Source organism: Poecile atricapillus, chromosome 1, assembly GCF_030490865.1.
Source record: "Poecile atricapillus isolate bPoeAtr1 chromosome 1, bPoeAtr1.hap1, whole genome shotgun sequence".
Lineage (NCBI taxonomy): Eukaryota > Metazoa > Chordata > Aves > Passeriformes > Paridae > Poecile > Poecile atricapillus.
The window spans coordinates 21651481-21674893 of NC_081249.1; the positions used below are offsets into that span (position 1 = coordinate 21651481).

Sequence of the window (23413 nt, forward strand, 5' to 3'; positions counted from 1 at the left end):
ATAAACCTAGAATATATACAGGGTGAGAAAATCTGAACTCCAAATCATACAGCTGCCAACAGTTGCTATAATCATGTCAGGATTATGAAACTACTGTTATTTTTTCACTGTAGTCTCTGTATTTTGGCTCATCATCCTTATCAAAAAGCACAGATCTTTTAAGGATTGTGTGGCTGTGTATGCCTTTCAGACATTTTCCATTCCTGGGTTGTTTTCATAACTGGGATTTAGTTGTTGCACTCTTCAGCCAGTGCAGAATGTTACATGCAAACTATTTTCTAGTTCAAGTACAGCTGACTGTCCCTTGCAGCCATGAAGAGGTAATTTTACTCCTCAACTTCAGTGCCAAATGAAGCCAGTCAGAAAGCACAAAAAGAGAAGAAAGGATAACAGTTCAAATTTCAATGGCAACTCACTCCAAATTTTTTTTTTCTTGAACATTTCCATTCAGCCAGCAGTCTAGTTTGCTAGACTACTACTACTGCTTCCTTGATTTATGTTGTGCCCTTGACAGTTAAACAGACTTCCTACCATGATCTTTTCTTTTCCTTGCTGTTTTTGATTTAATGTTAGGAAGCTCTAGTGAGTCCATGCTGAATTCAGTGAGCCTGTAACCTCTAGAGATCAGCCAATTAGCTGCAAACTTGGAATGATACTTCCTGTTTGGCTGATACTAAACATTTGGCCTTTACATCAAGTCCTAAAGGACTGTATCCCAAACATGCTTTTGTCAGGAAATCAGCAACACAATTGATGCACGTTTTGAATTATGTAAAATTTAGTACTTATATTCTTTCTATGGTCATGCATGTGTCAGTATGTCCAGATTAAAATGAGAGTAATGGTTTGATGAATAGGAAGTCTCTCTGACTAGAAGGATCCTCTGATACTTTTTTAGGGAGTAACAAGATGTGAAGACAAAATTCCTTATTAATAGTCATGGCCTTCCAAAGTTGGGGCATAGGCTGGTAATTTCCACCTCCACTTTTGTAGCATAATGAAAGGATGATATACCATTGCAAAAAGCATTTTTAAACAGTATGTCATTAAAAATAAAGAAGCAGGTTGATCTGAGAGTTGTGTCTCCGTAGTTTCATGAGATTCAGAAATGAATGGAGTGGAGTGGAGTGGAGTGGAGTGGAGTGGAATGGAATGGAATGGAATGGAATGGAATGGAATGGAATAGCATAGCATAGCATAGCATAGCATAGCATAGCATAGCATAGCATAGCATAGCATAGAATAGAATAGAATAGAATAGAATAGAATAGAATAGAATAGAATAGAATAGAATAGAATAGAATAGAATAGAATAGAATAGAATAGAATAGAATAGAATAGAATAGAAGTAGAATAGAACTGAACTATTTCAGTTGGAGGAGACCTACAAATGTTTTCTATTCCAACTGCCTGTTCAGGGCTGACCAGGCAGTGGATTACCCCACCTCTGTCACACTGTCACCTTCACAGCAGCAATCCTGAATTCACCTGAGGATTGAGACCAAGTGTATAAAATTAATAGCACCACTGATGGGCTTGCCATTGTTGTAGCACATCAGACTACATAAAAAAAAAAAAATAAATTATTACTGAGGTTAACAAACAGCGTCTCCTTTTTCTAAGTGAGGTTGTTTTGTTTTGCTAAGTGCTTTTCAGAGGCTGCTGAGGTTTCTTGCCATAGATTTGTTTTTGTGAATTTAATGATTATCTTGGAAACTAATCAACCTGACAAAGCTCTAAGTGCTAACGTTAACTTTTCTTTGATTAAAGAAAGTGATGAAATCTTGAAAAGCTCTACCACATTCATGTAGTATCATGTCACATTCATGTGGGAACTGTAAATGATTTTGGAGAAAAAGAGTAGTCTTTTTAAATATAGAAGCTATATATATCCTTAAGATTTCTGTTTGTGTACAAGTGGACATAAATCATCAAGACATGCATAATCTATATGCTGTTAATTTAAACACTGCATGGACCACTTAGGTTTACCTTTAGTCTTTTTCTACGCAGTAAATCTTCTTTTCCCAAATATATACCAAACACCCTTGGACAGCTTGTTTTGTGTAACATTACAGCAAAATGAAGTGGACTTGACTATGGGTGTCTAAAGAGCCTTGATTTTGGCACAGAGGTCATGTGTCCTCTTCTTCTTGTGCTGCTTAGTGTGAGTAGAAAAGTAACTGTATCTACACAGTGGTGAATGAAGAGAAATGCTGATAGATGTACGTGTGGAAGTACTGAATGTCTTGTGAGAAAAGTGCAAAGTTGTATTTGACCATTGCCATTTAACATTCTTATTGGCAATGTGGACAGTGGGGTTGAATGCACCCTTAGCAGATTTGCTGATGATACTAGGCTGTGTGGCCCAGTCAGCATGCTGAAGGGACGGGGTGCCCTCCAGAGGGACTTGGACAGGCTTGAGAGATGTGTCGAGGAAAACCTCATGAAGGTCAACAAGGCCAAGTGCAAGGTCCTGTACCTGAGTTGAGGTAATTCCAAGCACCAATACAGACAGGGAAGGGAATGGATTGAGAGGAGTCCTAACAAGAGAGGCTTGGGGCTGTTGATTGAGAAAAAGCTCAACACAACCTGGCAATGTGTGCTTGCATCCCAGAAAGCCACCTCTGAGCAGGGATGCATCCAAAGAAGCATGGCCAGTGGGTCAAGGGAGGCGATTCTGCGCTTCTACTCTGTTCTTTTTGAGACCCCACCTGGAGTGCTGAATCCAGCTGTGTGGCACACAGCATAAGATGTGCACCTATTGGAAAGAGTTCGGAGGAGGATTATGAAGATGACCAGAGGGATGAAGCATCTGTTCTTGAAGGCTGACTGAGAGAATAGGGGTTATTCAGGCTGGAAAAGACTCAAGAGAGTCAGCACCTTTCAGTATCTGATACGAAATCTGGACAAGGACTTTTTACAAGGGCATGTAGTGACAGGACAAGGAGGGAATGTCTTCAAACTGAAAGGGAGTAGGTTTAGATTAGATATTAGGAAGAAATCCTTTTCTGTGAGAGTGGTGAGGCACTGGAAAAGGTTGCCCAGAGAAACTATGAATGTCTTATCCCTGAAAGTGTTGTATGGGGCTTGGAACAACTTGATCTAGCAAAAGTTGGCCCTGCCCATGGCAGGGGGTTGGAACTAAATGATCTTCAAGGTCCTTTCTAATGCAAAGCATTCTATGAATTTGTACACAAACTACATAAAGAAAGAATATAGTGACCAGTATAGTTCTTCCAACAAATATTTCAGTTCACAGGTCTGAAAATTTGGTGAATAATACAGTGTTCTTTTAATACATCTGTAGCCCATGTTGTTTCTTCTTCAGAATATGCTACATCTCAGCTCCAAGACTTAGCAAGTGTTGTTGTATTAGCACAGGCTACATGGTGTAGACAAGCTCCAAAAGTATGGTCGTGAAAGAGAAATAAACCATACATGTACATCAGGGAAGGGAAAGGGAAACAGTATAAAAGAGGTAGCAGATAAACAGATTAGTCAAAAATGATATGAAAATAAAAATAAAGCCAACTATGTTTTTGAATGAATGCAAGTAGTTCAGATTAAAGAAATAAGTTTCACCACTCCAACTACCCCTCCCAAGAAAGCATAAGCATGTATCGATAAAATAAAATATACATAAAGAAGGATCTGGTTGCCCATGAAATATAGTTTTTGTTCTCTATTAAAAAAAACTTTGTAACACATTTCCATACTCTATTTTTTCAAACCACCACACTTCTTACCAAAAAGTTTGGGAAGAAAATCTTTTGACTTAATATTACAGTTGACAATAAAATAAATATGATTAATAGTACTCATTAGTACATAGTACAAAGGGAAGTGGTCTTTATGGATTACTTAAATAGGAGAATGAGTATCTTTTCAACAACAAAAATTAACTGGCAACCAAATGATTGTGATTATAAAATACAGACAAACATAGCACAGGATTGTAAGTGGATCAGTTATTAAAACTGTATACTTGCCAAACTATGGGGAGAGGGATAAGACAATCTGTAAAATTTCCTAAATACCTCACTTTTTCTAAAATATTTTTGTACTATGTCATAGGATACCCAGCAGCACTGGGTAGCACTAAAGTCATTACTTGAATTATAATTATTTGAGGCCAATGTGAGTAATGGTTGTTGGACTCGATGATCCTTGTTGAACCCTTTCAACTCAGCTTATTCTGTGACTCTGTGAGATGAAAAGTAGTATTTTTATTAAAATAATTAAAGAGTAGAGAAGCTTTTTAATATAATAAACCATTTTCAAATCCATTTTAAATTACCCATTTTCTATTTTGAGTAGTTTTCAGAGTTCACATGTGTTTACTTTCTATAAAAACAACAGTCAAGAGAATGACACAGAGTAATCACTCTAAGCTGAAGTTTTTATCATTTCCATACATGTAGTCTTTAACTTTCTGTAATAATTTAATTTGAACCTCCACTTGAATCTGAAGAATACACAGAATCTATGGAAACTTTGCAAAATATGATCTGATTTCATTGACTACTTGGTGCTTGCATTTAATTAAGATTAAGAAATATACTGTATTTATGGTGTTTTATGTGTATGGGGATACTGTTATTATTATTACTATTATTACTTTCTGTCTTGAACTAAAGTAATCCTGCATTATATTGTTTCTTAGATTATTAGATGGCTGACACTGTAATTGCTTCAGTAAGGACAGTGATCATTTTGAAGAACATGAGGTATTACTGTATATGATGGTTCTCTCTTCCAGTTTGCTCAAAATATTCTTCAGTTGGTTAACACTTTAGCTAATTTAGTTGTAAACTATAAAAGATTACTATGTGTGATGGTTGGGGCAGATCTAAAACTCCTGTGAGCCGTTTGGATTTTGTTTAAGAGTGGGACAATATAGATATGTCTGCTGTACGTCTTTCCTAGCAGAGAATGTTAGCTTTCAAATAAATTAAGAGCAGAAAAACACACACACATTTGCTATTTCTCTATTGCCTATTGATTTTTTGATTTTCTTTATGATATTGCATTGTGGTAAAATACTATTAATCAGAAGCAAGATGTAATTGGTACCTAAGTGCCACTCAGGGAAGAACTAAGCGGTGGCAAGAGGGGTATACACGGTGATGTTTGTGAAAGGATATGCTGTGGGAAATAGAAAAGGTAGAAAACTCTCAGAATCAAGAGTTCATCCCTTCATTGTGCAAAAACTCATCACAGTACGGGGAAGATATGTCCTGTCCCAGTGGGGAACCAAATTAGAAGTAGGCCTTTAATAGTGACCACATCAATGCCTGCCATTCTAAAACTGTCATAAAAAACTAATAACCCTGTCTAGATTGATCAATACACTTTATCAGAAAAAAACCAAAGTATCCTTAAAAAATTAGTAAAAGAAAAATTACCCAAAAAAATCACATAATGCCCAAAAATAGTCCCTAGAATTTCCCAGTGTTTGTCATCCACAAGAAACTTCTAACTCCTAGAGATTGCTTCACGACTTAAAGAAGATCAATGAAGAAATCGAAGACATAAGACCTCTACAACCTAGACTTCCTTGTCTGTCAATAATTCCAAAAGACTAGTTCCTTGTCATCATAGATTTAAGACTGTTTTTTCAACATTCCACTCCACCCAAAGAATGCACCGAGATTTACCTTTTTAGTTCCAGCTATCAATAGAGGAGAACCACTACAAAGATATCACTAGAAATCTTTACCCCTAAGTATAAAAAGTTCTACCACAATCTGCCCATATTTTGTTATACAAATTTATTATACAATTTTGTTATATATATAATATATATTTCCAACTCAACAGAAACATACACAATCGCTAGTTCTACACTATATAGACAACTTACTCATTACAACACCAACACAGACAGAGAACAAACTCGTAGTAGTGTTGCTACTGAAGTCAAAAATGCTAGACTAGAAATTTCTGTGTCAAAAATACAAGAAATCCCACCCTGAAAATATCTGAGATAAAAGATAACAGAACAATAAAGCCACAGGCAGAACAACTCCAGGCCGGTGTCAATACCTTACAAGATTTACAGCAGCTTTTAAGAAAAATTAATTAAGTCAAACCTGTCTTAAAAATTATCAATAAAAAACTTACCCCACTCTTTAACTTACTAAGAGGAGACTGCGACATCAAATCTCCCAAAACACCTGAAGAGCAGGCAGCCCTTAAACAAATAATAAAAGCTTTCCAAAAGAGACAAGCCCATTGTCTCTTTTTTCTTGCAAAAAAGCCCTTTTTTCTTGCAGTACTGAAAAAAAAGCAACTTCATAGCCTCATCTTCCAAGAAGATTCTTCTGAAAAAGACCCTTTGTTAATAATGGAGGAAGTTTTTCTTTCTACAGGTCACCAAAAACAATTTTTACAACTATAGAAATAATAGCACAGATTGTCATCAAAACCAGAACTAGATTGTTAACCTTAACAAGATAAGACTTTACAATTATTTATTTACATTTAAAAGAAATTACCTTTATTAGGCGTTACAAATTTCAAATAATTTAAAAAATGCATTGTTAAATTTTTCAAGTGTTTGTTCTATTCATTATCCAAGCCACAGATTATTACAAAATTAAGTTTTAGGAAAAAGCCCATGCTAAGTGAAAAACCTGTAAGTAATAAAACTCTCTTCACTAATAGATCTAATAAAACATGCAAATCAGTAGTAGTATATCTAAACCAAATAACTAAAACATAGAAATCAGATATTCAAACAGTAGAGAGTTCCCCTCAAATTACCAAACTAGCTGTAGTTTAGGCCTTTCAGCTTTTTCCAGAACCTTTAAATTTAATTACAGATTCTACTTATATAGCCAAAGTAATTAAGAAAATAGAAAGATGAGTTTTAAAAGATGTTAGCAATGATGCCCTGTATCACTAGCTTTCATGTCTTCATACAATTTAACAACACAAAATTAACCAATATTTTCTCGCTCATATTAAGGCTCACTCTTCACTTCCAAAATTTCTAGGGGAAAAAAATACAAGAACAGACAAACTAACGGTAGTTGTTTCAAACACCCTACCAATCATTTTTGAACAAGCAAAACTAAGTCATGCCTTTTTTCACCAAAATGCACAAACATTTGTGCAAATGTTTCACATTTCTAAAAGTCAAACAAAAGCTATCATTAGTACTTGCCCAGATTGTCAGCTTTTGCAACCTCCTGTTTCTACAAGAGCTGTCAACCTGCAGAGTTTACAAAACTTGCAATTATACCAAACAGCTATCACTATATACCCTTTCTCTGGGAAATTCAAAAATATCCATGTGTCAGCAGACGCCTTTTCAGGCATGGTCTTTACCTCTATGCACCCAAGAGAAACAGCCAGTCATGCCTGTCAACATTTTTTGCAATCATTGGCTTCACTAAGTGTACCCCAAAAAGTAAAAACAAACAGTAACCCTGCAAATACAGCCCAAAAATTAACCACATTTTTAGTAGACTAAAGTATTTGTCACACTTTTAATATTCCCTACTCTCCCACAGGTCAAGCAATTATTAAAAAGACACATCACACCCTAAAACACATTCTAGGCCAACAGAAAGATGAGCTTGAGCAAAGCTTTATATGTTTTTAATTTTTTGAATAGCTCTTTTGCAGAACCTCATCTGCCAATTTTTCGGCATCTTTCAAATAATACACAGGCAAAATTGAAAGAAAATCCTCCTATCTTAATTAGAAACCCTGAGACAAGACAAATTGAAGGTGTTTTTCAAGTAATAACTTGAGGGAAAGGGTCTCCTTCTATTTCCACAGGTGCAGGACCTAAGTGGATTCCAGCAAAGAACATCTAACTATACCACATACAAGAACATATGGACACTTTCAAGAGCAGAGAAGCAAGCACACAGACGTGAGCCGAACAGAGAGACTACGGGTCATGCCTGACATTCCTTGTTCACCTGTAGAACCTACAAACCTTAATTTTTATGTCAATGGGAAAAGCATAGAAATTGTTGGTTTCATGGAGCTCTTTTGGGAAAAGCTTAGTATCCATTGTGTTACTTAAAGAAAGAGGGATGTATTCCCCATTACATTTGTAAAGGTAAAATTACTCTTTTTTTGTTACAATTAGCTTGCCCCCAAACAAAATTGAGAGTTGAAATATATGGAGAAGTCCTTTGCCAAAAAATAACTCATGAAAAGTATAGAGCAAAATTGATTGCTATGCTGATGCTAGCTAGTTTTTACTTCTTGCAGTGTGGATTTGCCCATGGAACAACCAAAAACAAATGTTTGGGTTGCCTTAGCCAAGGCTGCAGGCTCAGACTCCATATGCCTGTCTAATTCGAACCCAGAAGAGCCTTTTTCGACCTGTCTAGCTGGTGTGCCAGCAAAAGACTGGCGAGGTGAGGTTGCCAACAGGAGCAATCCCATGATTGATTGAGACATTTGGACCAAAGAATTTCCCAAAGCAGTATCTGAACCCCAAGAATTAACAATAGGTTTCTGCCTTAGATTTTCAGCTAGTGATTGGCAAGTGAGTGATCCTCCAAAGTACAATGTTACTCCCCTTTACCTTGCACACAGAAATTGGAGTTTTTGGTGTACTTATTCAAACACTTAAGATGAGCTTTCCTAGGTTGACCAATATACATGATAACTATCAAAAAGATATTAGTTCATTTGTAGAGATAGGGCTTATCAAGGCATTCCATCATACCTTGAAGGTAGTCCATGTAGCATTGGAATGCTTACTGTGATAGCACCTAGTGCTAAAGCAGCCATTAAGAAAAAACACAGGGAAAAAATTTGCCTATCAATATAAAGAAAATTTTAAGAGTAATTTTAGACCCTAGAACACTGCAAAAATGGTTTGAGCCAAGTTTGCTTTTACCCCAGCTTGCTTCAGCTATGGCATTGAAACAATTGGATCGATTCGGGTGTTGGCTGAGTAAACAAACCAATGCCACATCTATTGCAATCAGTGATATGCTGACCAACGTTGGCAGTGTTAGACATGCCACCCTACAAAATAGAGCAGCAATTGATTTTCTTTTACTGGCACAAAGACACGTGCCATTAAAGAATTGTGTTGTATAAACTTGTCTAATCACTCCAAGTCCATCCATAAAAACATACAAAAGCTGAAAGATTTAGCATCTAAAATCAAAAGAGATGATAGATCAAAGTTAGGCAACTTGCTTACGGGATAGAGCTTTGTACCTTAGTTAAGAGAACTTTGCAAGGTAAGTTTATATGTATTGAATGTTTTAGTAGTGATACTAGTAACAGTGCCTTGTATACTTTAGTGTGTGCAACAGATGATAGACAGATCCATCAAAGAAGCCTTTGTAGTCTAAGAAAAAGTTATAGAAATAAAATTACAGAGAATTCTCAAAAACTTACAGAGAGATCACGTAATCTTGTACAGTTGTCTGCTGATTCCAAGGCAGTGTAGGCAAATATAGACATAGATAAAAGCTTTGACTCAAGACCTTAGAACTGGCAAGACTTAACAAATCAAAATAGCACTTACTACCAAATTTAACTTACATCCTTAGAATCAACCAGATCTTTTACAACAGTAAAACTGCTGTAGTTTAAAAATATTTCAAACAAGCAAAAAAGTGCCTTAGACAACAAAAAGAAATATATTAAGCAATGAAAAGCTTAAAATTTTTTTAATCTAACCTTGTATGGAAAACTTGTAATGCTGTTTTGCTAGATGAAGAAAAATGCACTGTAGTAGAACTATGTAATGCAAGGTAATTAATAATTGACAAAGCTGTTGAGAAGATTTCTTTGTAGTTGTACCGAGAGGGGGGACTGTGGGAAATAGGAAAGGTACAAAACTCTTAGAAGCTCAGAATAGGAGAATGCAAGAATAAAGGCATGCAAATACAGGAAACAATAAGGCTGTGTTTTTGAGCTGTGTAGAGATAGGCCTTAGATATATAGTATATAGTATATAGTATATAGTATATAGTATATACTATACTATATATTATAATATAGTATATAATATATAATATAGTAAGCAAGATAATAGAAAAATGTAAGTTTAATAATGAAGCTTTATCCATTGCTTTTAAGGTATGCCAAGCAGGCGTTGTTGGAGGCAAGGCATACATGTAGTTTTAATGATTGGCTTAAGCAAACTCTTATAATCTTTTAATATTATGCTGTTGGCTAGAAAGTTTTTAAAAAGGCATTGTAACCAAAAAAGTTTGGCTGATGCTGTTATGGCATGAGCTTTCAACATCTTTCATGTCTCACCTTGTGTTGATGAGGCTGATGCTGAATAAAAAGCTCAAGGAGTGCCTACCTGCAGCCCCATACTGTTATTGATAAAATGAAGATCCAACATATGCCATTGAAAAAGACACTGTTTATTTGTGGCCTTCTCAGCCATGTAGGAGATCTTGTAATGTAATTTTGAGGCTTAATTTTCATAGAATCTACCTTATAAATTCTAGCTGTTTAACTTACTATGGTCCTATTTGCAATGTATATTTTTTCTTGAGAGAAGGTGTTGTGAAGTTCATTTTTAAGGGCTTTTTCTTACATAGTTTATGTTCATCTTTTAGGATTGAGACATTAGAGAAGACGGGGGGGCTTTCGGTGTAGGCCTGAGCATTTATGTGACCTTGATCCTGCACTCTGTGCTGACAGTACACAAACCAGCTGTTTTCCTGAAGCTGGAAGACTGTAGGATTTCGGCTGTGTGTGTAAGACCATCAAACAGTGGATTTTCAGGCTAAGGTACTGTCAGAGCTTGCTGTGTGATTGTTTGTATGATGATATTATGCCTTCAAATGAATCAACTGCAAGCAGAAATATAAACACCAGTGTGGGTGAGTGAGGGTCCGCAGTGACACAGAGTCCCCAGGCAGGTGCAAAGGAGAACCGCTTTATTGCAAAAATCAGGCCTTGTTAAGCAGTTAGCCTATTATCAGCTACATAGTTTTAAATAATAACAAACATAATTCAACCATACACCACAATGTGAACACACAATGGTTACATAAGTTGTTTTTCTGCCTCTAATTCAGCCGAGTCACTTTCCCATAGTCCTTTTCTACTTAAACGAAGTAACAGGACTGAGCCATGATTTTACAAGGCCTTCCCTTCGTAAGGTTTTACCTATATGTGACACACCATGCATTCAGTTGGGGAACAGAGGAAACTGAAATTAAGGTTCAGTCTTGAAGCAGTATGTATAATTCTCTTTCTTATCTCATGTTTTCCCAGTTTTGCATGGAGATCACTTTCTTGTTTATTTTGAAAAACATTCTTATATAGAACTGTAACATGTTCGTAGACAAAAATTTGGTTGGAGACTAACATTTGAAAAAAACAGAAGAGCTTTATAGTCTTCTTTATATGAAAGCATTTCAATAGAAATAGATCTGAATCTGGACATGCAGAAGTGTTACAAGTTAAGAACAGTGTTTTGTTCAGGGATAGATAAATGCAAGAAAAGGGATGGTACAAAAATTTGAAATTATATAAAACGTATTAAAAAAGTATGTGCTGTTCACTGTTGTAAACTATTGTGCATGACACAGAGATCATGTTTGTATAAAGCTAAAACGAAAATTAAATTTCCCTTTGCTTTCCATCAATTTGAGTTTCTTTTTAGGAGTTTCATCTTGTTAATTTTCACTTCATGATCAATAAAGTCATTTGATTATAAAATGTGATAGCTTAAAAGGAATATTATAGAAACCAGTGTTGTAATAGCATATAAATAATTAGGGATTCTCATTAGATCACTTTAGTGTAACATTATTTGGTTTCCTGAACTCTTGTTGTGTATGTTTCTATTAGTCAATTAGAAGGAAAATGTGACAGTTCGCCCAAGGGTTTTGTAGTTCAGTGTGTCTTATTTTCAGTTTGTCAGTTGATCCAAAGTATTAGTCACCATATCAGCTGAATCTAAAGAGAACAACACTGCATCTGGAGTCTAATGGTGGGATAAAAGTTTGTTTTTCAAAACAAATAATATATATGCTTTTCCGCAATTTTTGGAACGAAAGAGCCGATCTCTTTCTTTTAAATGTGTCTGTTGTCTCTGAAGAAATAGGTCCTTCCCTTGGTTTAATTTGTTTTCCTTTCTTTTCTTCAAGTTGATAACTTCATTGACGTTTGTGATTAACTGGGTTTTAAAGATGCTGACATTTAGAATTGATCCTCCTTTGCAGCTTCTGTAACAAAACACTGCTTACAATTCTTTTCACCTATTTTTCTATGCAAGTGTCTGGTGCTTAACTGTTGTAGTTAGTATATATTAAATTTCTGTGTCGATTTAAAACTTATTTAAAGAGCTAGCATAAAGATACAGTACTTAACTCTTTGATTATCTGAAAACAAGAGTGCATTTGGAAATAAATCATAGCAATGTGGGATATTTATTCCTAATTTTTTTATAACTACTTGAAGAATTTATGTTGTTCTGCAGAAGATATTTATTGCCTGTGTGCCATATTTGGAGTGTATTCTTATGCTGGAAAAACAGAGAACCTTTATTGTAGTATAAAACACTGGCTCGTGGTGAGACACTTCTCCAGGGTCAAGCTGTTGAGGTATAAGCAATTTATTATAAGGGTAAAGAGAGGGAGAGACCCGTGTCCGCCACCAGCCTCGGTGTACATGTGGTCAGGGAGGGAGAGAGAGCGGAGCAGGGAGAGCAGGAGAAGTGAGGTTAAAGAGGGGGAGGGAGGAATCAAGAGAGCATGAGGGAGAGAGAGGAGAACAAGAGAGGCTTAGGAGAGACGGGGAAGCAAGAGTAGAGTAAGAGGGAACACAAGGGAGTTAAGAGATTGGGGAGAGTAAGAGAGAGAGAGGGGAGAAAATAAGAGCATGGGGAGAAAACGAGAGTTAAGAGATTGGGGAGAGTAAGAGAGTGAAGTTCCTGTTACAATACAATATATGTCTTTCTATAGTGAATATTCTAATTCCCAGTAACCAATCACTACAAGACACACACACTAAAGAATTTACATATAGCCTATAGGAACTACTATATTACCATACAGTGTTACATTTCAAACTCTAAAAGCTTTACAAATTCTTCTCTTGTTGCTTGACCTTTGGATTCTCTGTCTGCAGGAGGACATTGTTTCATCAATCAGGGATTCTCCTTTAGCTGGCAAGGCTATTGTTCTTTGGATATTTATTAACTAGCACTCAGTATCCCATGACTCAAAGCTAGCTCTCATTTCTACTTCGATTCTAGGCTTCATATTTTCAGAATCTTTTGCCAAACAATCATATTAATAAGGTTTCCCTGTTTCATCCTCCCCAACAAACTCCTTTAATTTTTATTCTTGCTGTATATGACAATGCTTTCAGTAGGAGAGGTGGATGGTAGTCCCCAGGAAGTCTGGCAGAGGGGTCCCTCTGGAATGGATGGGCCTCCATCCCTTACATAATAGCCATAAGTAAGTTAGAAGTTAGGGAGATCATGGGAATTTTCAGTATACTTCTTCATAGCCACTGAGTTTTGAATTGGTTGGTTTTGATTACCATTTCACTGAAAAATCTTTGTAGCTGTACATCTAATGACACAGTATTTGCCAGGGGATGTTTTGTTGCACTGTATTTGGAACAGTGACCACACTGTGTTAGGCAGAGTGACAACACAGACTGTCTAGTCTTAGTTGCAAAAGAGAGCACATTTTTATCTTCCAGATCTTCTTTTATAGACAGTTCTGAGAAGGTCTGAAAAGGTAAAGCTTGCATTGGTCATCAAACCAATACATCACCATCATTGGACAGTTAGGAACAGCACCCCTTGACCATTTCTTGCAAGTAAACAAGGAGACAAACACCTACAAAGGTTGTTCTCCTTCTCTAAGGACTCTTTGGATTCCTCCTTATGATTTCCAGGGCCAGAGTGAGAAAGCTGTGTACTTGACTTGACTAGCTCAAGCTAGTGCCTGAAGCCTCTTCAAAAATCTCTTATTTGACCACTGTCAGATCCCACAAAGTTTCTTACAGATCCTTAAAGCAGTTCCTCAATTCCCCTTTTGTTGATGTTTTCTCTAAAAAAAACATTAGAAAGATACTAAGGAAGATACTATCTTCTTAATGAAGAATTATATGCTGAATTAGTACAATAATTGTGTCAGTAATTTGATGAGGTGGCAAAGTGTCTAGAGCTAAACTGGTGGTAATTGATGCAAACAAAAATGGATTTTCCTGATCTATAGCTTTTACAAAGAGGAAAGCAAACCTGGAATGAAAATATTTTTCAGCTGCTACTGTTTTGAGCTTGTCAAGTTACGCTAGCTGTTCTTCCAAGTACAGTTATTTTTTCTTTTCTGGGCAGCTGATTTGCCTCTGCATTTTTTTTTTTTTCTATCTTGCTCTATTTACATGTATGCAAATAATATTTTTTAAAGTGGCATGTTTTCTGAATCATGTAAATATTTGCTCTCTGGAGATATGAGGGACAACTGCATTTTAGCTCCCTTGTTGTGAGGGAAGCCAAAAAGAGAAATCAAACACACATGCATACACATTTACACACTGAAATCAATACATATGCTTGAGGAATACAAGAGAGACCCCTAAAGAAATAACCTTTCTGCAACAATGCTTTTCTGTGGCTGGCTACCTCCAAAAGAAACACAGAATAAACATACCCAGTGAGAGATGAACTGAAGCTGTGATGCAGTAGGACTGAAGAAAATTAGCTATTTGAAAAGAGCACAGCTTTACAGAAAACTAACCGTATCATCACAAGGGCATAGGAGATGGGAAGAGTCTTCTGCTTGTGTAATCTTCGGACTGCTTTGTGTTACCACACTTACGTATGCTAGCCTTCCTAAACATTGGAGTTTATTAAATTCCTGAGAATGAATGCATTTTATTTTAGGGAACAGACACTTATACTACTGCTTCACATTAAGGAATCTTAGTTCTTCCATTAATTAAATGTAGAATTACTTCACATGATTCAGAATGAAGATATAAACTATCTGGTATAAAAAGCTGGCTTGTATTTAACATTGTATTTCAGTGAGAGGGCATAGGTGCATCATTTGGTAAAAAGTGCACTTGCTTAGTATAACTGCTTAAAGGAGCATGCTTTTAAGAAGGCTTTTAAATGGCTGATGTATTGACCTTAGAGGAGCAGTAGTGCTTGCTGTGTCTGTCCATCTCAGAATCTGACATTGGAGAAGCACATGTATTTAAAGTTAAAAGGCCATCTTCAATTACAAGTATGGAGCTGGAAACGTCAGTTCTTAATTGTTTGATTATATTCTGGAGAATAAATGAGAAATCTGTGGAGAGTCATATCTACAAGTCTTATTTCCAGATAGGTAGATTAGTTACCACACCTATTCACTAATCTACACACTTTATTATCAGTAGTACTTACAGCTTCTCGAAGCTGGGCATGTGACTGTACTTGATAAAAATGTATGGCAGATAACATGGTTGTTTATAGAATTGAATGGCTGGATCACAAGGGAAATACAAAACAGAGATGCTGAGGTGGCAAAGGAGGAGTAGGAATGTTTTAAGGGAGTGGAGACCAGACATAACAATGACAGTGAAACAGGAGGAAGAGAATAAGATTATTTTTCTATAACCAGGCATGAAAAATAGGATAATAATTAATGTAGTTGGAAGATGAAAGCAGAATTGTGCTCAAGTTGTTTCAAAGAGACAAAAGTTAACTGGAGTCTACTTGAACCTAAACTACCTGAAACTAACATCCTGTGTCCAGTACAGTTGGGATTAATGCCAAAAAGCACAGCTGAAATTATTTTACAGGTATGGAGGATTTTCTCTATTGAATTGATAAAGACCAGACATCCATACTAGTTCTTCATTAGATTATGCTATTTTTTTTTGTCTGGGAAAGGTATCCAGCATTGAGAATGCTTCAGCAAAGGAGCATTAAATCCCCTCAGAGAAGACTCAAAACTTGCACCGAATAACAAAGTATGTTTCCCTTTTACACAGACTGGTTGTATTTTCACTGTTCACTGCATTAACCTTCCCTAGAAGACTGGATCAGATTGAAGTTTCTACCCATTAGGCTTGAGGTGTTCATTACTCTGGGTTCACAGCATCAATAGATAAAGCTCTGGTATTAACAACTGTGACTGACAGCTGCTCTCTGCCCAGTGTTACTTGCTTTAGTAATTGCAAAAGAGAGAAACTGAGCTCTAACAGGCTGGTTTGAGACAGCTAGATACCTACTTCAGTAATTAAAACTCTATAATCCAATGAGAAGAGTATACCCCTTTGATATATACATATATATATATATATATATTTTCCCCCAGGAGCATAACTGTATATGAAAGAAAATGTTCTCCCAAACTTGTAGAGTTTTAACTAATAAACTTACATAATGTGGGGACATTGCTTAATGAATTTCTACTGGGTCTCGTTATGTAGTGTTGTTACTCACATTTTTGACATATTTTGGGAAAAGCATTTCTTGATAACAGAAAAAGTATGTATATAACCTACAGAATGTTCTGTGATTTTTGAATGTAGAAAGAATGTTACAGATAAAGCAAGAATTTTCTGTTACACCTTTTCAAATAGTTTCATTGCATTCAGTAAAACAGTATTGTTGAAATATTGCTAAATGCTTTGTAATTTGGTATAAACATTAATACATATACCAACTTACATGCATATATATAAAAACTAAAATGTGTATGTTTGTCTTGCAGGGGTCAGTAAGCTGATCCGTCATTTACACAAACACAAGATACCCATAGCTGTTGCCAGCAGCTCAAGCGAAGAGTCATTTCAGAGAAAAATAACCAGACACAAAGATTTTTTTGGTCTTTTTCATCATATTGTGTTGGGAGATGACCCTGAACTGAAGCGTGGCAAGCCACATCCTGATCCATTTTTACTCTGTGCAGAGAGATTTCACCCTCCTGTACCACCAGAGAAGGTAAGAGGGGGAGGACAGAAATTAAATTTATGAATTTTCTGTTTGGGCTATATTTAGATGATTTTTTTTTTTAAGGTGATAAAGACTTAGATTCATATAAACATTATAAAAATTAGCAACCCCCATTTTCAAAGATGTTTGTGGTGTTGAAGAGAGAGATTTCCCCCCACTACATCTAGAGTTTGTTATGCAGACTGCTCTGATTTGCTACATGGCAGCATGCAGTAATAGGAAAGTGTAATGATTTTCTGCTGTATACATAAATCTGCAAGCTTAACTTCACTATTCAGAATTTGGAAACAATTATTTAAGCATAGGTGAGTTTATTTTTCATACATTCATGCCTGATTTAGCTCTTAAGTGTCAAAACGTTAAATATAGTTCTTTGTGAAGAGGACAAGTATTTTTCCAAACCTACATCTTTCCACCAGGAGTCTAAATCTCTGAGATCATAGTTCTCATTTCCAATTTAAACCTATCATTTTGAGCAATCTTTCTCAAACAGTAGATGTGTTTAGTTTTCTTGTCTTTATATAACTTTACAAACTATTTGGAAACAGAAATCTGTAGGGAGAGTATTTCACATAAACTGAGAGTTAGTTAAAATAGTGTCTTCATTTTGATTTTAAATTAAATTGCCTTTATCCTTAGAATATTTTTCTCACTTCTTCTTTGTCCCAAGTTGAACATAAGTTCTGAATTTTTCGAGTTAGTTTCATTACTGCAGAAAAATGCATTGCATCCTAATTTTAAGGAAAAAAAATAGGAAGATTAGACTGTAATTACTGTTCTCTCAATAGAATTATTGGGGAAAAAAGTCTACACAAATACATATGGAATGATTAGCTAAGATTCCTCACCTTTCATACTTTGAGTTCTCACCCAGAGACTAAATGGTATTTTCATTGCCTGGGAATACAAAGTGAAGTTTGATACGCTGCGGTTTATTATTGAACAGAGTTAACCAAACTTGGTTTCAGTTTTGGTTTGGTTTGGCTTTTCTTCTGTAACAACTTCTCTTGACATTCTGTATGTATGAATCTACTTCATTTGTAAGATTGCATGTTCAGAAACAAATGTACAGAACCAAGGAAATGGAATGTCAGCTGAGTTAATGGCAAATTAAAATAAAATTTCATGGGAGGAGCAGAAGGACAGCTTTCCCAAAACTCTTAGTTTATGTGGTTCTACTTCATAAAACCCACAAGGTGGTAATGCTTAAAAAAAACAAAAACATTAAAAAACAACCCAAAAGAAAGCAATAAAACCAGTAAACCAGTGACACTGTATAGATACTTCTATCCTTTAGTTGTGTTATCATTGAAAAAAATATATGAAGAAATAGTAGGATCTGTATGACATTTAATATTTTAAACATTAAAGGTGCATTAGACAATCAGTCACAGATTGTTAATTGTAGTTTTGTATTTTTAATTTTGTTACCTTTTCTTTGAAGAAGGGCATACATGTTTAGATTCATATTTTTCCTTTGTAAAAAGTTTACAGCATCAAATTCCCTTAGTGCAGATAATTCAGCTGAACTTTTTTTCTTTTTTGTTTCATCTACAAAAGTCACAAATGTTAAAGTGTGGGAAATTCACACATGCAGAGAATTCCCAAGAGGAAGGAAATTAAAACAGTACATGTGAAACTGTCCAAAACATCTGTGACCAGTTGCAGTGTAATGGTGTCATCTGCAGTGTTTTGTCCAAGCAGAACTAATAGAGCAACAGGTTTGAATTTCATGTCAGCAATCATTAATATGCAATATTGCAGCCAAGTATCAAGAGGTAATGTCCACATAAGCAAATAATTGGACTCAAGCAAAGCAGGTTATTAGCACATCATAGGCAGTGCTTAGTCCTATACATCTATGCTATATATTATTTGAATGTTTTCTATTGGATTGGATTTACTGTGATCCCAGGCTGAGATAAGGTTCTTTGGAGCTCTATATATTAAACATTGGAGGTTGCTTAATGAGTCCCTGCAGAGAACTTCCACTGGAGCTGCCCTCTAGAGCAACCTAGTACATTCCAGAACTACCCAGTGAAACAAACTATCAAGAAGAAAGTGAGAATTTTCAAGTTTGCTTCAAAACTTCATTGCTGCTGTTAGCAAAAAATGCCGTGTAGGCATAGAAAACCAAATCCAGAATATAGCTGTAGTGTCATACCAATAGCCAATAGCTATTGCTGTGCAGGCATACTTCTGCAAGTAGACCAGTATTTTAGTGATATATGAATGGGTGTGATATCTGCTTTACTGTCATTGAAGGATGCCATAAATACCCATTGTGAAATTTCTTAGATCTTGACTTTTTGATTTGCAGTCTTTGGTTAACTAGGAACTTAATAAGCATAATGATAAAATGATAGCACAGGAATTTCCAAAAAGATACAACCTTGCAAATTCAGCCTAGGTCTCCTATCTTGTGCTGCGTGAAGCATCATATGAACTTCCAACACTAGTAACAATGCACAGTCATATAATTAATTAAGTAAATCAGTCAGGTAATCAAAATATGATCTGGAAATTAAATACTAGAAATCTTGTATTTTAATGAAATCTATTTTTTAAAAAATATATTTCAAATTCTTCTCTCAAATGCACAGCTGCAACTTGTATGAAAGCCATCTGGAGCTCTACATCTGTAGAAACAATGTGTTCTTGAATATTATAGAAATTTCAGGCACAGTGTTCAAAACACTCTGTTCTTTTTCATGCATTTTATTTAGATGATTGAAAAACACTTTTCATACTATTATTTCTGTTTGAATTCTGGTCAGGGAATACTTAAACAAATAGTTCATTAATAAATCCAGATGCACTCTAATGAGATGCACTCTGAGTGCTGAGAAATCTGGAAGATCTTGAAAGACCACTTTCCATAATCTTTGATCTATCATGGTCACTGGGAGAAGTGCTCAAGAGCTGGAGATGGCAAATGTCACTTCTGTGACAGAGGGATGACCCAGGGAACTTCAGGCTTCTCAGCCTCATCTCAATCCCTGGAAAAAGATGATGGAGCAACTATCCTGAAAATCATTTCCAGCCACAGTAAGGAGAAGCAAACCACCAGGAGTAGTCAGTATGGCTACACCAAGGGAAAGTCATGCTTGACAAACCTGATTAACTTCTTTGATTAAGTGACTGTCCTGGTGGACATGGTGAGATCAGTGGCTGTTGTATACCTGAAATACAGTAGTGCCTTTGACACTCTCACCCATATGATGTGGATGAGCAGACAAATGCAGTTCAAAATGTGGTTTGAAAACTGGCTGAGTGGCCAGGCCCAGATGGTTGTGATCAGGGGTACAAGTCTAGCTGGGTGCCAGTGATTAGTGGTGTGCTTTTGGGGGTGAATACTGGGTATAGGCCTGTTTAACATCTTTAGTGGTGTGGATGAATTAAGAGAATTCTCAATAGGATCTTACTAATGCCTATGAATAACTGAAGACAGACTGTAATGAAGGACACAAACTTTTTTCAGCAGTGCCCAGTGACAGAACCAGAGGCAATGGACATGCACAGGAGACTGAGCACAAGGAAACACTTTTTTTTTTTTACTGTGAGGATGGCCAAGCACTTGCAAAATTGCACAGGAGGTTGTGGAGGTACTCAAAATTTGTCTTGATGCAGTCCTGTGCAACAGAGGAGGTTGGACCAGATGAGCTCTGGAGGTCCCTTCCAATCTCACTCATCCTGTGATTCAGTGATTAACTTCACAGATTTGATCTGGGGAAAAAAAAAAACTGAAAAAAAGTACGTTTGCTGAACAATATTTTTCTGTTCCACTTTAATTTATAGGGCTTACATTACTTAAAATCATGCTTTTAGAATTTGAAATACTAGAATATTAATTTTTGATTTGAAAGAGTTTATAGTAACCAGGCCATTTGTATATATTTTTGTGATTTATACATCTATGTAGTTATATATCAGGTGTAACTTTTCAGTGCTATCTTGGAGAAGTTTTGCTTCATAATAACAAAAATCGTATGCAAGTAAATTTATTTTAAATATGTCTCTGAATTAGAGGATTTCTGTCATCCGTATGCCAACATTTATTCATATTCCAAATACACTTTTGTCATCAAAACCACACTGATTAATTAACTTCCTGCTTAAGGGTGTTGAAGGCTAAGGCATTTCCAGTATTTTGGTTGATTTGCCTATAGCTTTTCTGTAAAATAAAGAACCTTAGTAGTAGTTTGAAAGCAAATTAACCCATTTATATTCACTTTTTAAACAGAGGGATAGATTGTAGTAATACAAATGGTCATAACTTCTTATGAAGAATCAATCTGTTCTATTTTAAAAGTTCCAAGTGATGTAAATCATTGCCTTAATTTAAAACACTATTTTTTTGCAGTTTCTTCCATTTCTAATTAATTAATTGATCCCATAGTTACAAATAATCTCTGTACCAAATCTAGAGAGAGCTCATTAAAATTTTTTCAGACTGATTAAATGGCATTAGGATTTATGAGTCTCAGTGGGCATTTTGACATAGAACGGAGAAGTTCAAAGAAATTTTCTGTGACTTTTTTGCTCTAGAAGATATAAGGAAAGAACAGTAGATTCAGAACTTCAGGACATCCAGATATTTTGTAATTTTATTCTATATTGTACAAATAAAACAGGATAAATAAGGCTGTTTTAGCACTTAATGTGACCACTGTTATTGTAAGCTTTTGTAAAAAAGGATGCTAAAACCATTTTTGTATCATCCCCTTAATTTTTTAACTTTTTCTACTTTTTTTCCCAACTCCTCCATTTTTAGTGTATGCGTGTAGTGTGTATGTTTTACTCACTATGGTGTTCAGATAAGCAAGTATTTAATTAGTGATGTTGCTGTTATTCATTGTGTATACCTGGAGGTTGAATACATTAGGAGTACTTTATTTCAAGTACAGAAATTACAGACATGAACAGCCATTTTAGCTGGTGCACTGAGCTGTAAATTGGAATCCCTGCTGTTCAAATCAAATGTTTTAGTCACCATAAATCTGTCCCTTTTCCATTTTATGAATTAATTGGCTTAAACTCTTTCCTGAATGTTTACAATTCACAAATATTTAATTTTAGAAATAAAGGCATTGAATGTAAAAACACGGACATTTTTCAGCTTAGTTCAAATATACATCAATGGCTGTTTCAAGCTTGGCTCTAGTCTTTGCATAGGCCTAGATTACTCATTTTTTCTCATCTGAAACAGCCTTCTAAATAGCTTTTTGTGGTATAAACCATTCTGATTTACCTAAGCCCTGCTGTCTTCCTTGGACTCACAGTTCTTACCAGCTGTTCTAGCATACTGTTAGATATTTGTTTTTTTCCAGTGGATATATGTGTGTGTGTGTATATATATATGTATGTGTGTGATGGTCAGAGTATAAAGTTTAAACTGGTAGGCTGCTTTCAGGAGGAGAGATGACAAAGAGTTTGTAGATGATAACTGTTGTTTTCAGACAGTGTGATCTGACAGAGGCAGATACATGCCAGTGGCTGTTTATTATGAAGAGGGATCAGTGTTGCTCCGCAGCTCTTTTTGGCTGAAGGTGCATTTTGAGGTAGAAAGCAGAATTTGGTCCTTCTTTTCAGAAGCCACTGGGCTTCCTTGTCTGTGCTGATGTGTTACAGTTCATTATTTAATTAGGCATTTGATGGATTAGAGTCAATAAAGAACTTACTGCTTTGTTTGATTTGTTGATGCCAACTGCAGTGTAGCCATGTGGTTAGTAGATTGAATGAAGGTCTGGGATATGCATTTCTGGGTCTGTTTTCTTCTTGTCCCTCATCTGCAAGGTTGTACTGTGTCAGTGTTCCTCTTAGCCTTGCATCCTGTGCTACACAGTGACCAGCTTCCAAACACAGCAGAGAAGATTTTCCCATGGCAGAAGTCTGTAGTGGTACATCCTGGGAGGTGGCAGGACAGCTGAGCAACTGATTCAGTGCCATGAGAGGTTGAAACCACTGCTCCTGAGTACACACACCTTGCTTAAGTGTTCTGCAGCAAAAGCAGAGTTTACTCCATTAACGAATTTAGATTACTTAGGTTTCACTCTTATTGTACATAAGAGTGATTAAAAGGCAAATGAACTATGTCCCAGCATTTGTGTGAGCCCAGATTAGTTTAGTTCTGTCAAGTAAAACATGCCCTGAAGTGTTGAAAGTGGATAGCAGGTGAAATCTGAAAAGGTTTATCTATGGACTTGGTAACAGAATGTTTCAACTTGTCTGCCTTCTAACCAAGATGAGGTGCCAAGTCCAAGGTAACTACCTTTTTCTGATTTTGTAGCTTTTAGGAGAAATGGGGTTTTTTTTGCTTTTATGTATGCATCCAAAATTGCCCAGTCTTAACAGCTTGTGTCTTTTTATCAGGAACTAAAAATACCTAGCAGTTAGTCTTTTGTAAAGCATAATTGGAAAAGTAGTTCCAGCATATTTCTACACTGCCAAGAAAAAATTCTCCATAGAGAACACAACAGCAGTCTGGAA

General features: G+C 35.9%; 1 protein-coding gene across 1 annotated transcript in view; it reads left to right on the forward strand.

The window, feature by feature from the left end:
• Positions 1-23413, forward strand: part of PUDP (pseudouridine 5'-phosphatase) — a 73213-nt gene that overhangs the window by 27800 nt on the left and 22000 nt on the right. The window contains exon 3 of the mRNA XM_058863062.1: positions 16683-16912. Coding sequence (XP_058719045.1) covers positions 16683-16912 — 230 coding nt within the window. The remainder of the gene's footprint in view (positions 1-16682; positions 16913-23413) is intronic.